General features: G+C 44.4%; 2 protein-coding genes across 6 annotated transcripts; one reads left to right on the forward strand and one right to left on the reverse strand.

Annotated features, from left to right (window-relative positions):
• Window positions 1-1,737: 1,737 nt before the first annotated feature.
• LOC139062529 (diablo IAP-binding mitochondrial protein-like) lies at window positions 1,738-3,430 on the reverse strand. Of its 4 annotated transcripts, none has more exons than XM_070543627.1 (6): window positions 3,186-3,430; window positions 3,000-3,096; window positions 2,786-2,914; window positions 2,586-2,696; window positions 2,398-2,494; window positions 1,738-2,307 (listed from the first exon to the last, which is right to left on the reverse strand). In XM_070543627.1, the coding sequence occupies exons 1-6, from the start codon at window positions 3,302-3,304 to the stop codon at window positions 2,102-2,104; spliced, it is 759 nt and encodes a 252-aa protein (XP_070399728.1). In that variant the 5' UTR covers window positions 3,305-3,430; the 3' UTR covers window positions 1,738-2,101. The 4 variants fall into 4 exon arrangements, with proteins under 4 accessions (XP_070399728.1, XP_070399726.1, XP_070399729.1 ...); XM_070543625.1 differs by having other exon boundaries at window positions 3,000-3,099; XM_070543628.1 differs by having other exon boundaries at window positions 2,786-2,911; window positions 3,186-3,429.
• A 7,021-nt stretch (window positions 3,431-10,451) lies between these two features.
• or95a1 (odorant receptor, family 95, subfamily A, member 1) lies at window positions 10,452-13,287 on the forward strand. Of its 2 annotated transcripts, XM_070543293.1 has the most exons (2): window positions 10,452-12,087; window positions 12,165-13,287. In XM_070543293.1, the coding sequence occupies exon 2, from the start codon at window positions 12,205-12,207 to the stop codon at window positions 12,946-12,948; it is 744 nt and encodes a 247-aa protein (XP_070399394.1). In that variant the 5' UTR covers window positions 10,452-12,087; window positions 12,165-12,204; the 3' UTR covers window positions 12,949-13,287. The 2 variants fall into 2 exon arrangements, with proteins under 2 accessions (XP_070399394.1, XP_070399393.1); XM_070543292.1 differs by having other exon boundaries at window positions 10,454-13,287.
• Window positions 13,288-14,415: the final 1,128 nt, after the last annotated feature.

A 14,415-nucleotide genomic window follows, 5' to 3' on the forward strand; every position in this document is an offset into this window, starting at 1 on the left:
ATGCTGTTGCTTTACTAACGGAAAACTAAAATTTTATGGCATTTTATTGGTTTAGTTGTAATTTTAATTCATATTTTTATACATACAGGCTGCATGGTGGCTCAGGTGCCTTGCAGTAATGAGGTTGCGGGTTTGAAACCCAGCTGCAGCCTTTCAGCATGGAGTTAACATCTTCTCCTGCATGCACGCATGTACCCAGGGTTCCTTCCGCTAACAAGCATGCATGTTAGTCTTACTGGTGACTCTGACTGGTTTGTTCCTGTATGTATTTTTTGTAAAAGTGTGCAAGGAGCTGCATAAATGAACTTTACTGACATCGGTGTGCTCAACAGTCACGTTAATAAAAGAAAACACGTTTATAATTCTTAACAAAGTTCAATCAAGCCTTGTTGAACTCATGTTTTTGCCTCCTTTCTTCTCCATGATAAAATATGATCTACAAAATTAACATTTTTTAAAGATTTGAAACTGTATGGATACAAAATACGTCATGTTGTACTTTCGTTATATTCTATATTGCATGTTTTACTAGTTTTTATTCTAATGTGCATGTTTTGTCCTCTGATTTTATTGAACTGTTTCTCTCTTTGTTTTTTTTTTCTTGTTTGGTTTTTATTGTTGTTTTATTGTATTTTAAGTTTTTTCTGTCAAGTGACCTTGGGTGTTCTGAAAGGCGCTTTTAAATAAAATGTATTATTATTATTATTATTTTTTATTGATGGTGTGTTTTTAGTTTGTTTGGTGCAACATTGCTCTCCATTCTGATTTAATCACCCCAAATCATCTGCACCTGTGGCAGAGTGTCGCCTGGACTGCCAAATAATGAACAGGCAGGAGGCGAGGGCAGACAGGTTTTATTTAAAAGGAGGAATGCGTGGACCAAGGGAGAGGAGAGGAGGTGATCATTTCTAGACTGAGGTTTGGACATACTGGGTTTAAAAATACATTATTCATAATAGGGAAACAATACAGGGAAATGTGATTGTTGTGGAGAAGAAGAAACTATAGCTCATGTTATATTGCAATGTCAGGAATATCTGGCAGAAAGAAGGAAAATGATTCTAAGTCAGTCAGATGACAGTGAAACTAGACCTTATTGATTTATTGAGACAGAATTCAAAAAGTTACTGTTTTCAGATTTTATTTCAGTTTTAGAAAGAGATAGGGATGTTATGGGGAACTGATTTTGTTTTGTGAGCACTGTTCCAGACACTCCACACTAGTTGGTGGCGGTAATGCACCATTCGTTGTTTGCCAACCGCCAATAAAACACAAGAAGAAGACCAAGGGAGAGACAGCTAGGATGACAGACCGGAGAGCCAGCGTCAGAGATGCACCCCGGACGGTGTCTTCAGGACACGTGCCTGAAACCCCCCCGCCAGAACAGAGGAGCACGGTCCTAGAGGATGGACGGTGGCCGAGTGCGGAGAAGCGTGGGTGTCCCTCTCTCCACACATGTGCGGCACGCGTACAGGTGCCACTATCCTGTGGCTCCGCGAGGACGCCGCCGGCCTTGGAGGTTCCCTGGTCGAGAGCTCAGCAGGGCCGGACTGGACCGCCTTGTCCATTGTGGCCCTGTGCACACTAGATTGAACGCTCTTTTTTTCCTTGGCCTCATTATCAGGGTTTTGTAATTAATGTCCCTCTTTTAATTTGCTTTGGCTGTCGCTCTTTAATCTCCTTTTAATATTAGTGGCACCATCCGCCTTGATCGTGCCACAAATACACAGATCGATGGAAGTTTTTAAATGTTTTTATTACATTTTATGTTTAGTATGAACACACAAGATAATAATAATAAAACACGATAGTTACAGTAAATACCACACAGTGCCTCTGAGTTTCTCCGTGGGAGTTGCAGAGTTCGACAGGATGACCATCAATAATTAAACAAACACACTTAAATACAATCTGGTCAGTAATGTTAAAGTGCCATTTGGGTTCATTCTTCTGAAAATTAGTTGTTTTAAAGTACAAACCTGGACAGTTTTGTAAAATATTACAGGTTTGAAACAGAAGCTGAGGTGGAAAAACAAACCACGTGAGCAAAGTTAAAAAGAACACGGTTTGCCCTTTGACCCTAAATCCGGGCCTGTTTGTCTCAGTCTTCTCGTAGATAAGCCTCCTGCACCTCGTGTTCGTCGCTGCCCTCAAGAAAAGCTGTGTACTCGGCCATCCTCTGGATCTCGTCCACTTTTGTCTCGGCCAGCTTCTTGTCAGCCTCCGCGGACAGCTTCTGCGCCTCCTCCACCTGCGACTGCGCCACCTGGATGTTCGTCCGGACCAAGATGGACGCCTGGTGGGCTCCTGCAAACATGCAGATGCAAACCATTTCAGAAAAATAGAAAATCATTTGTCCCATTTGTTAAAATAAACCCGACATTTGATGAAACTTACCTGATGCGTACGCCGCCTCGGCTGCCATCTTGGAGAGGTTGACCGCGTTGATCCAGGTGGATTCGAAACGTTTGCACTCATTCAGTCGTTCAGCTGCCTGTCAGCACACAGACATGAGACGGTTAACACAAACGCGCCTTTTGTTTGTTGCAAGGCCAAGCTAAAAGTCTTAAGACTCATAAACTCACCTCTGCACGCCAGTCTCTGACGGCCTGCTGCAGTGATTCCTCCTCTGCTGGGCTCATCTTCCCCAGAGAGCTCAGGTATTTCCTTTGGAAGGCGATGCGTGAATGCACGGCCTGTAGGAGAACAGGCGAGGGAAGCTAATCAGGAAAACGTTCAGCTTTTTTTTTTTTTTCATCGTGTTGGTCACGAGATGAAATCCTACCTTAGAGTAGTCGGTCAGGGCGTCAGTGAGCGCCAGAGTGGCCTGAGACAGGAAAGTACTGGAGCTGTCTGTCAGCGCTGAGGCAGCTCTTCTGATCAGTGAGTTGTGTGAGAGATCCTCCACTTGCTGCTAAGACAACAACCATCGAGCACACGTTGAGCACCCCTTTTGTTACAGATGCCTCTGCTATAGCTGCGGCTTGCAGAAGACTCACCCAAAGCCCGTGGCCGAGACTTAAAGAGGCTAAGCTTGTGTGTGCAGGGTTCGTCTGATCTCCAGATTTCTGGACTCCGGGCCTCAAGCGCTCAGAGCTGCTGCAGATAAACAAAATCAGTTCGTGAACTTGGCAAATGCCTGAGTAACATGTCAGCAGGAAGCAAAAAGATCCCGTTTCATTTACCTGAGGTACCGGATGCAAGCTGCAACTCTTCCCCTCAGCGCTGAGGCGTCTGTTTGATTGTGCTGCAGCCCTCCGGCAGCACGCCTTGCACATGCAGAACACTGACGAACAGCTTGCATTTTTGCAGATGAAGCTGATCTTTAGGAGTTTGCTCTCTTTCAATAACTTCCTGGGTTTCTTGTTCTCAGCCTGGAGGCTCTGAGTCTGTTGAGCGAGTGCCGACAGCTACGCCCTGCGGGTATTTGTAAGGCCTCGACCCTTACGTAAACCGTATTGATCTGTTGACGCCGCCTGCAGACGTGCGTATTTGGTTTTATCTGTAACGTCCTACTGATACGTGCAGGTTTCAGAGAGCGATGATGACAACACTTTCTCACTCTCTGTTCCGAGGATGTGCTCACAGCAGATACGTGATCTATAACAGTTTGCAGGAGAACTTTAGTGAGGAGAAGGATCGTATGAAGATCTTATTACAAAGAATTACTGCACATGTAGTCTGATTATTTATTACTTTTATTTGTTGTGTTGGGCTGTAGCTGCAACACGTTCTGCTTTAAAACAGGAGGTAGAGCAGGTTGTCCAGTAATCAGAAGGTTGTAGGTTCGATCCCGGCTCCCACCATAAAATGCTGCTGCTGTGTCCTTGGGCAAGACACTTGGCCCACCTTGCCTGCTGGTGGTGTTCGGAGGGACTGGTGGCGCTGATGATTTTTAGTCCCTACACCTCCAGCGGGCCCCTGAGGTCCAGTGACCAAAGCCTACTGGTTGTGCAGCACCAGGCTAAAGGTCAAAGGTGACAGATCATCTGCTGCTGTGGCCCCCAGACTCTGGACCTCTCTCCCCCTGAGCCTGAGATCAGTGGACTCAGTGGTCTCCTTTAAAAAGCAGCTGAAGACTCACTTGTTCAAGCTGGCTTTTGTATGACCTTCTTCACCTCTCTCTCTTTATTCTGCTCTCCCCACCTATTCCTCCTTCCTCAGGATCCACTGATTCCCCTCTTTCCAGTTCACTCTCTCTCTTTCTTAACATTTTTAAAAAACACAATTGCCTATTTTTTGCTCATTTAAAATATATTTTTAAACATTTTCTAAATGATTTTTTTTATAATTTTACATTTTTTGTTTTTGTGAAGCGCCTCGTGATTTTTATTTTGAGAGGCGCTATAGAAACGATACTTTCTTCTTCTTCAGGCCTCACCTCTGTCAGTGCGCCCCAGGGCAGCTGTGGCTATTGTAGCTCATCATCGCCGGCGTGGGGATGACTGGACATGACTCATCTGGACAAAGCTGGCAGCACTGTGAGGGTCATGTTCTTTGATTTCTCCAGTGCATTTAACACAATCCAGCCTGATGTACTTTGCCAGAAACTCCAGAAGACACAGGTGGGGGCCTCAACTATCGCCTGGATTAAAGACTACCTGACAAACAGACCACAGTTTGTGAGGCTGAAGAACTGCACACAAAACCAGGCGATCAGTAACATTGGAGCACCACAGGGGACTGTACTCTCACCATTCCTTTTCACCCTGTACACCTCAGACTTCCAGTGCAATTCACAGACCTGTCATCTACAGAAATACTCAGATGACTCTGCAGTTGTCGGGTGTATCAGAGATGGACAGGAAGCTGAGTGCAGAGAGCTGGTGGAGCGCTTTGTGGCATGGTGTGGAAACAATCATCTGACCTTGAACGTGAACAAAACAAAGGAGATGATTTTAGACTTCAGAAGAAACAGGGTGGAGTCAAACACTGTTTCCATCATGGGAGAAGAAGTGGAGGTGGTTGAGGAATACAAATACCTTGGAGTTCACCTGGACAACAGACTGGACTGGAGAAAGAACAGTGAAGCTGTTTACTAGAAGGGACACAGCAGACTGCACTTCTTGAGGACGCTTAGGTCCTTCAGTGTCTGTAGCAAGATGCTGCAGATCTTCTACAAGTCTGTTGTTGAGAGTGTAATCTCTTCAGCCATCGTCTGTTGGGGTAGCAGCATCAGAAGCAGGGACCTGAAAAGGCTCAACAGCTTAATAAAAAAGGCTGGTTCTGTTCTGGGGACGACTGTGGAACCGCTGGAGGAGATAATGGAAAGAAGGATTCTCCAGAGAATCAAGAAAATGATGGACAACCCTGAGCATTCTCTTCACAAGACTGTCCGACAACGGAAGAGTGTCTTCAGTCAGAGGCTTCTTCAGTTTGGCTGCAACACTGACCGCTACTGGAGATCCTTCCTGCCAACAGCCATTGTAATATACAACAACTCTTTGATGACTTGATTATTATTATTATTCTGAGCTACTACAGCAATCAATTTCCCTCTGGGATTAATAATGTATTTTTGAATTGAATTGACTGATTGTGTTGGGAATCGTCTTGGAGGGTTGTGGAACCCTGAGAAGGTGCTTTATAAACACGGGCCATTTTACCACAAATGTATAATCTGTAGATGTCAACAAATCTCCAACATATAGTTTTTGTTTTCCTGTTCTGCTGCTGAGCCAGAGCCGTGCTTCACTCTCTCCCCTGCTTGCTTGTTTTGGAGCTTTTCCGTCTCCGTCCTGACCCGATCCCGGGTGGTTGAGAACATTCTGTAACGTGGATCTATACTGGACTAAAGTTTACCCGCAGAGCTGTACTTTGTCATGTCAAGCACAAACTGTGCTCAGTCGAAAGTGTCAGTGCTGTGATAGGAACAGAGTAAAAGATTCTCATTTTCACTTTAAAATAAATCTATAGCATTTCAGTTTCTGAAAAACCTCTGAAGATTCTGGAACCCGAAACGAGACACATTTTAACTGAGATTTTAAGATATTTTCACTGAAATACCTCATTTTAATGTCTTTTTTTTTACCAATTTACTCACGTATTTGTTTCAAGTTTGATGTCATGTATGTTTAAACCTAATGAATTATGCATCCAGGAATTACACCGAGCCCCTCGTCAGACGTTTGGCTTTCTCACAGCGCCTCCTGCAGGTGGACCCAGATGACGCTGTTTCTATAAAAACTTTTCAGGCTTCATGGTAAAAAATGAAGATCAAGCCAAGAAAAATCACGTATTACTGGCACATAAATAATCTAAGGAGAAGAATGGAACCTGAATATTGGAGCCAGAGGAAAAACAACCGTCCCCCTAGTGGCTGATTCCAGTATATGTTTTCAGTCCCGCCCACTCCATGAAAACAAATGGAACATTTTCCAAAATGAAAAGTAAAAATAAATTTTAGATTTTGGTCACTTCTCCCGAGCTCGATAGTTTCTTCTTTTGAGTTTTTATTTATTTATTTATTTGCTGCTGTTATTTGTTTTTAAAAGTGGTTGCATGTGGAAAAGTGGGCGGGACTCTCAGGCCCTCCTAATCCAGAAACGCCACATGGCAGCGCCTGTAAATGGGACTCCTGTGTGATCAGCAGAGGGATTTAGTATGATTATGTCAGGTTGTCACGATGGTCGACTGGGTACGGGAGTTGAGCTTGGTAAGGATGTTTGATGTCTGGATTATTTGGTAGAGAACTCTGATCAGGGGTTTCAATGAAACGATGACTGAGTGAAGAGCCGGTGCGGCGTCTTCCATATATAGGCTTGGGTGTGACTGGGAGAATGCCGGGTGTTCCCACGAGGAGCATGCTGGGAAATGTGGTCCAAGATGGAGGCTGGTTAGCTGGGAGAGGCCGGTCCGGGGGCTTGGGTTCTGACACAGGGTCTGGGGTGAGTCGGCACCATTCTGTGCATTCTGCCTCAAGTCTCTGCAGGTGGGCGGTTCCGGAGAGCGGCCAGCTGCAGGCTAATGCTAATCAACCGGTCCAGCGTTTATGAGGAGCTGAGAGATCACTTCACTTCGCCGGATGATTACTCACTTTGGGTAGCTCTCGCCAACTAGAGTTAACTGTAGTCTTCGTCCCGGTCTTGTGCTCACTTGTTTTTGCTGTTGAATTTACTTCGCCTTATCCTCGCTAGGATCTCTCGCCTCAGACCACCTCTGCAATAACCTGGACAACTCATTCGAGCCCGATCTCCCTCCACGCCTGGACCGACCCGCTCTCCCACTGCTCACCCACCATTGGACCCCCACTCCCAGACGCTTCACTTCCGCTTGGATTTTGGATCACCTCTGACGCTGCTCACCCCAGTCCTGCCTGCCCTCCCAAGATCCCCAGGCTTGTCAGTCTACAGTAAGGTCCACAGAGACTTAGGCCTAGTCCACACGTAGCCGTTTTTTTTTAAAAACGAATATCCGCCCCTACAAAAACTTGCATCCACACCACCTCATTTTAAAAAGAAAACTCTGTCCACACGTACCCGGATAAATACGTTGTTAAGGACATGCCAGACCTGTAGGCGGCAGTACTTCCCCCGTTCTTAACCTCGTCCTTCGTCTGTGGTCTTCCGCAAGGAGCAGTAATTCCGCTTGCAAAAACAAACAAGCAGAAAGCGCTTGGACAATTGATAAAGCGAGCGCAGCTCTGAGGGCATCCATGCTGTCGGCTAGTGTAAACACAGGTCTCACACGTGATGTCAGCATTTTTTTTGTCGCGGAAAGTGACGTTGCGGACCTTAAAACTCCGGTTTTGTCTGTCCACACGCAGACACCCAAAACGGAGCAAACGCAGATCTTCACTTTGGCCGGAGGTTTTAAAAAGATCCGTTTTCGTGTGAAAAAACTCCGTTTTCGTGTGGATGACAGGCCAAAACGTAGAAAAATATCTACGTTTTGGCAGATCCCCGGCTACGTGTGGGCAGGTCCTGAGTCTTAAGTTCTGTTTCTCTCTGCCAAACCCCTCACCAGTCTCTATCTCTGCAGACCCTGTCCGGAGCTGTGTTCAGCATCACCGCCACGTCTGGCGGTGCACCCTCAGTTACCCCTATGATAAACATTTGGGGTTTTTTCTCCTTACCTACGTCTCCTCGCTCGATTCTGCATGTCTTGGGTCAGGAAACTACCCACAGTCATGACAGATTATAACGATGTGCAACAAAATCATCCAGTCTGCAGACATTCTAATTCTGTAGCCTGAATCTCTGGAGGGAACACGATTCATTTTGTCAGGCGTGCTGGTGAGTGAAGCAGAGGTGAGGATCCAATTGCAGGGGAAGGAGCAGGCAGGCAGGCAGGAACATTTAAAACAAGGATTCTAATGAGGAACACGCAGGACAATGAAACAATGAGCCAACACGAGACACAGAACTGAAGGGGTTTAAATACATGAGGGCTGGGAGCTTGGGTGATTGGAAAACGAGAGGCAGATGGGAGCAGTTAACAGGGACACATGACTGAACAGAATGGGGAGACAGGACAGGGTGTGACACGCCTTCTGGACCCCAGAGTGTTAGAGGAGAAATGTTGTCGTAATCAGAGACAAGCAAAGATCCGTTTAACTGTCAAACTTCAGTTTACAAGGAGAAGCAACTTCCGTCGTGCTTCAGAAGAACTGGATTCCTTCTAAACTTCTGCTGAAGAGGTCTGCCTTATTTAAGAGCTGAAGTTTGTTTCTCTGAAAACAGGAAGACGATGGAAAAGGACTTCAGGTGAGACTGAACAAAAAACATGGCAGATATGCTGAAGGTACCAGAAACAGAATCTTTATTTGTTTACAAATATAAATTGGTCTGTGGGTCAAAATCACACAGACATGTAGAGAACACGCTAACTCCATGCAGAGACGCTGCAGAGAACCTAACTGGGCCAGCATGCAGCTGCAGCCTTTAGCAATAATTCTAATTCCTATGTCGGTCAGCTTATTTTCATTTTTCTTATTTTGGATCCATAATGGATTGAAAAAATATTCTTTTGGTTCATTTAATAGATCAAAAGTCTCTAAAACCTACATTTAGGGATTCACAATTCTGAATATCTAAAATTAGGATGGGAGGCAGATCTTTTAGTTATCAGGCTCCTCTCCTGTGGAACCAGCTCCCAGCCTTAGTCCGTGAGGCAGACACCTTGTCTACTTTTAAGAATAGGCTTAAAACATTTTTATTTGATAGGGCCTATGGTTAAAATCTGATGTTAGCCTAAATCTGGACAAGTGGGGGAGTAGAGGGAGGTGGAGTGTACAGTCGGTAAAGACGGCTCTCCCTTGCCCTGCCTCCAACATGCCTACATCTAAATAGGATAGATTATCCAGAGTTATCTCTGTAGTTATGTTGCTATAGGCTTAGACTGCTGGAGGATACACTGACCACTTTTCACACTCTACTGCTTTCTTCTACAGTCTGCTCTTTAACTGTATTATTTTGTCCAATTTCAGCTGTTAACTTTATTTTCTCTGTGAGTGTTTTTCTCCCCAGAAGAAGCTGCGATGACGTTCTGCTGAGCTGTGGTGGCCTCATGGAGGGGGCCATCGACTAGCACACTGCTGCTAACCACTAATACATTCTCCCTCTCCTGATAATAACTTTTTGGTTTCCTTGACTTTTGATGTGCTAATACTAGTTTATCCGTTTAATTATAGATCCACTCGGATAAATACAATAAAGTTTATCTCTCACCAAATAGAATATTTACTAAGACATCACAATATAACTATAGACACATTACTTGTCCACGCGTGTGTGTGTGTGTGTGTGTGTGTGTGTGTGTGTGTGTGTGTGTGTGTGTGTGTGTGTGTGTGTGTGTGTGTGTGTGTGTGTGTGTGTGTGTGTGTGTGTGTGTGTGTGTGTGTGTGTGTGTGTGTGTGTGTGTGTGTGTGTGTGTGTGCTCTGTCTTCTCGATCCCCAGTGAGTCGTGGATGGCTGCTTATACTGAGCCAGGATTCTCTGGAGGTTTCTTCCTGTTAAAAGGGAGTTTTCCTCTCCACTGTCGCTGCATGCTTGCTTAGTATGAGGATTGCTGTATAGTCACTGACACTAGTCAGTGACTTGATGCAATTTGCTGGGTTCCTTATATAGGAAAAATTATTTCTGATTGACTTAATGAACTGACCTGAATTGGAATGTTTATTATGTGAAGTGCCTTGAGACGACTCTTGTCGTGATTTGGCGCTATATAAATAAACTTGAATTGAATTGAATTGAATTAAACCCAAAGATTAACAACAGTTTTTATCGTTTTCACGTTTGAGTCAAGTTAAACATCCATAATTTAATAAGACCAAAGAGATCCAACTTCTGTATTTATTTCTTATGACGTTTCACTGGAACGTCATTGCTCCACACAAACATTTATTCTGCCTGATAGCCAATGAAACGTTAGTTTGGTCGTTTGCCTTTCATGGAGTTTAAATACTTTGCTGTGGACAGCTCTCAGGCCGACCCAATGAATGACGCAGGACCTGCGTAAAGTCCTGAAGCGACCCGGTGAGCAGCTCCCAGTGGACTCCGCTTGTTTGAAGTTGCACAACTGAAAGCACATGCAGGAGCGTGGTGTTAATAATCAGCTCATCCGTTCAGGATCTGCTCTGAAACCGTCATTGATGCTGCTGCATGTGGAAGTTTACAGAGATGCATCGTGAGTTTACCGCACCTGCAGCTGCTGTGACCTCGTTGTGCAATGGGTGACACTGGAACGTCGTCAAATAAGATAATGCATCAGCTATGCCACCTGTTTTTTTTATCACATCTGTGTTTTTCCAAATGTTTTCCAACTTCAAAAACATTCAAGCAGCCACACAAGTACAAATTCAAAAGTCAAGGTCGCCGGATTCACAGAGTGTTGTTTGGCTTGACACATCATCAGTTTGGTGGAGCCACAACTTTGAAAATCAAGTTAAAAAAAAGCTCCTAGTGGAGTTTTCCTAACCCTGACCCTAAAAACGAAAGCAAAAACAAAATTTGTTCCATTGTGTTTTTGTCTGAGGTAGGAAACCGGGGGAGCTGGTCCAAGTGGCTGAAGAGAGGGAAGTCTGGGCCTCTCTGCTTATGGGCCATTCCCATCTGTACCGGGTCGGCCCGGGCCGGGTAGCGTAGGTTGTTTACATATCTGGGTGGGCTGGTATTTTTCCGGGCCAACCAAGGCTCATTCTCAGCCCTCTTCTCGAGGGGGTCTGCTTCAGGCCGACCAGGGCCAACACACCCACTGCTGACAGCAAATTCACACCTTCCATTAGAGCAAGCCTCTGATTGGTGGGTAGAATCAGCCCACATGGGCTTAAGACAAGGATGTGTGGAATCAACCGGGCCAGGCTGGGGCCGACTGGGGCTACCCGGCTCGGGCCGACCCGGTACAGATGGGAATGGCCCATTAGGCTGCTGCCCCCACGACCTGACTCGTGTGTGTGTGTGTGTGTGTGTGTGTGTGTGTGTGTGTGTGTGTGTGTGTGTGTGTGTGTGTGTCCTTTCAGATGGGACTTTATAAAATGACACATTCCCACTCTTTCCTGAATGTTTCTTAATGTTTTTAACATTTTGTTTAATTTGCGGCTCCATTTGTTGTAAAACTAGAAAGCAGCAATTGCTGTTAAATGTTTTAACTTCAATAATGAAATATCTTTTAAATCTACAGGTGTTGCATCTAGATGCCCAGTCGTGGCCCGTTCAGATCCCTGAAACTAGATCCACTTTTTTCTTTGCAGTTCGATTGCTCAACTTTTTTACTTGTTTTTTTTTTTCCATTCCTGTTTTTTTGTTGCTAATGAGAAGCTAAACCCTCAAAGACGATGCTGATGGATCTCTGGAGGGTTCAGGTCCAAGCCAACAAATAGAAATGTCACCAAACGCACCCGAGAAGGAGAGGAGCACACGGATGAAATGTGTCAGGAGCGAAACCTGAGCTCCTCAGACTGATGAAGGTTCTGAGAGGCGAGGGAGTGAGCATGAACTGTTAGAGACGATGCAGCTGGTGTAAATGTTGTGTTAGTTGTTGTTTACATTTGATTTTAGTTTTTGTGTTGACGTCTGCTGCAGAAAAATGCAGAATGCGACAGAGTTTTCCTTCAATGCAACGTCACAAAAAACCTCAGTGATCATCAAGGTGTGTGTAGTCATCCCCCTCTTCTTCGTCTTCCTCTGCTGCATCGCCATCATGTTGCACACCTTCACATCCCACAGGTCGTTTTTGGACTCGTCCCGTTACATCCTGTTTGCACACATGCTGATCAACGACACCCTGCAGATCCTGTCCTCGGTGCTGCTCTTTCTCTGCGCCATGGCTCAGCTGAGGTTTGCTCTTCTGCTCTGTGTGCCCTTGCTGTTTCTGTCCACGGGCACCTTCCAGAACACAAATCTGATCCTGGCTGTGATGTCTCTCGAGCGTTACGTTGCTATTTTCTACCCCCTGCAGCGCCCGACCTTCTGGCGCTCAGACCGGATCTGGATCATCATTCTCAGCCTTTGGGTCATCAGCTTCACCTTCCCCATCACGGAGTTTTTTCTCGGGAAACAGAATCCTGCTGCAGACGTCCTCCTCTCCCACGTGCTCTGCAAAGCCGTTGTTGTCAACTCGTTGCCGGTCCAGGGCCTGTTCAGAGCTGCTGTGAGCGTGCTCTTCTTTGCCGTGGTGGCTGTGGTCATCCTGTTCACCTACGTGAGAATCCTGATGGAAACCAGGAAGCTGCGACAGGACAGGGCCTCCGTGAGAAAAGCCTTGCACACCGTGCTGCTGCACGGCCTCCAGCTGCTGCTGTGCATGCTGGCGTTCACTCACCCCTTCACTGAAACCCTCATAGTCATGCACACAAAGTGGCTGCAGGAGGACATCGCCTTTTTCAACTATTTCTGCTTCATCCTCTTCCCGCGCTTCCTCAGCCCGCTTATCTATGGCTTCAGGGACCAGAGTCTCCGGAAGCACATCCAGAACAGATTTGCCCGCCACCCACAGAAAGTCAGATGCTGATTGAACATCTTCTTTGTTTTTTGTTTATTTAAAAACATCAAAAAAAGACTGTATAGTTTCATGCTTCTTAGAGTTGGGATGAAAAAAAAGGAAATGATCGGAAATGTCTTCCATGCTGTGGAAAAGATGGAAAAAAATGCACAAAATTGACACATTCTTTGGAATTAAGGACTAGAAACATAAAATAAGGCTTAATGCATTGTAACACAATCCTTATACACTGTTGTGGTGTTTTATTTCATTTGGCCCAAATAAAGTTGGATATGTTTTTATTATTATGATGATTTTGGATGTAGGTGTCTTCAAAGTCTTAATTATAAATTGATGCAACATTTTAAATCTCCGTTTTAATCATTTAACAATGGAACATGAATATTTATGTCAAATTTCATAACAATTTGAACACATTTTAAAAAGTGAGGGTCAAGTAGAGTTTTTAAGCAACAAGTGTATTTTAACTCTTTGACCTGTGAGTCGTGACGTCGTCGTTCCGTGACCATGGCAGACATGTTGGATCTGAGTCTGTTAAACATAAACCAGACAGGAGCTGCAGCGTGTGTGCAAACACTGATGGAGTTGATCCTGTGTGTGTGTGTGTGTGTGTGTGTGTGTCTGTGTTCCACTTTCCCAGGGAACATGTTGAGCTGACGGTGAAGACAAAACTGTGTCAAAAGCCACAAGCAAGTAAATCTAAATAACATTTAAATGCAGCTGATTTTATTTGTAAATAAACAAAAAAAGTCTTTGAAATAAATAGTTGACTGAATTTCTGTGGATACTGGATGCAAAACTGAACACACGTGCAGGAGTTTTTATACTTTAAAACATGTAGAATTTATTATAAATACTAGGAATGTGAATCTTAGAGCAACTCACGATTTGATTCAATTCCGATTCTCTGGGTGTCGATTCGATCCAGAATCGATTCTCGATTTAAATCAGTTCACACTCAGTGTTAACAAAGAGTGTCAGTTCCAGGATGAACTACTTTGTTGTACAAGTTAGTTAAAGCTATGGGACATTTTATTTGACTTTAAACTGGTCGTGCTCCAAAAATGCTAATTTACAATGTAAACTAAAGTGATTCTAAAACTGTAAACAGAAGCAATCTTTTGACCAAAAGGCAACATTTATTTTTGCTTACCTTGTAAAATATAACAAATCTGTAGTTACCTAACAGTAGCTTTGAAAGTAATACGGTCAAATACTTTTCGAGTATGTGTAGAAACAAGTTTAACATTTGAGTCCTCAACCTGTTTAAAAAAAGTGCCTCAGATTTCTTACAAAGGAAAATGTGTTCTCCCATTTATCAATAACTTAAAAATACATGAGTAATCCTGAACCCTCATTTATCAACTTAGAAAATAAATATGAGAATATCTCAAATTAATGAGTATGGAAAAAAAATACATTCAAATGCCCTCTTATCAGCAGATTCAAACATAAATCATCTCAATCTATGGGACC

The sequence above is a fragment of the Nothobranchius furzeri genome, chromosome 13 (genome assembly GCF_043380555.1).
Source record: "Nothobranchius furzeri strain GRZ-AD chromosome 13, NfurGRZ-RIMD1, whole genome shotgun sequence".
Classification (NCBI taxonomy): Eukaryota; Metazoa; Chordata; class Actinopteri; order Cyprinodontiformes; family Nothobranchiidae; genus Nothobranchius; species Nothobranchius furzeri.

Coding starts and splice junctions, on each gene's coding strand:
- LOC139062529 (XM_070543625.1), bottom strand. CDS start 3,304: ATGCAAGCTGTTCGTCAGTGTTCTGCATGTGCAAGGCGTGCTGCCGGA. Junction 2,495..2,585: donor TCAGAGACTGGCGTGCAGAG/GTGAGTTTATGA, acceptor GTGTGCTGACAG/GCAGCTGAACGACTGAATGA. Junction 2,308..2,397: donor CGAGGCGGCGTACGCATCAG/GTAAGTTTCATC, acceptor GCATGTTTGCAG/GAGCCCACCAGGCGTCCATC.
- or95a1 (XM_070543292.1), top strand. CDS start 12,025: ATGCAGAATGCGACAGAGTTTTCCTTCAATGCAACGTCACAAAAAACC.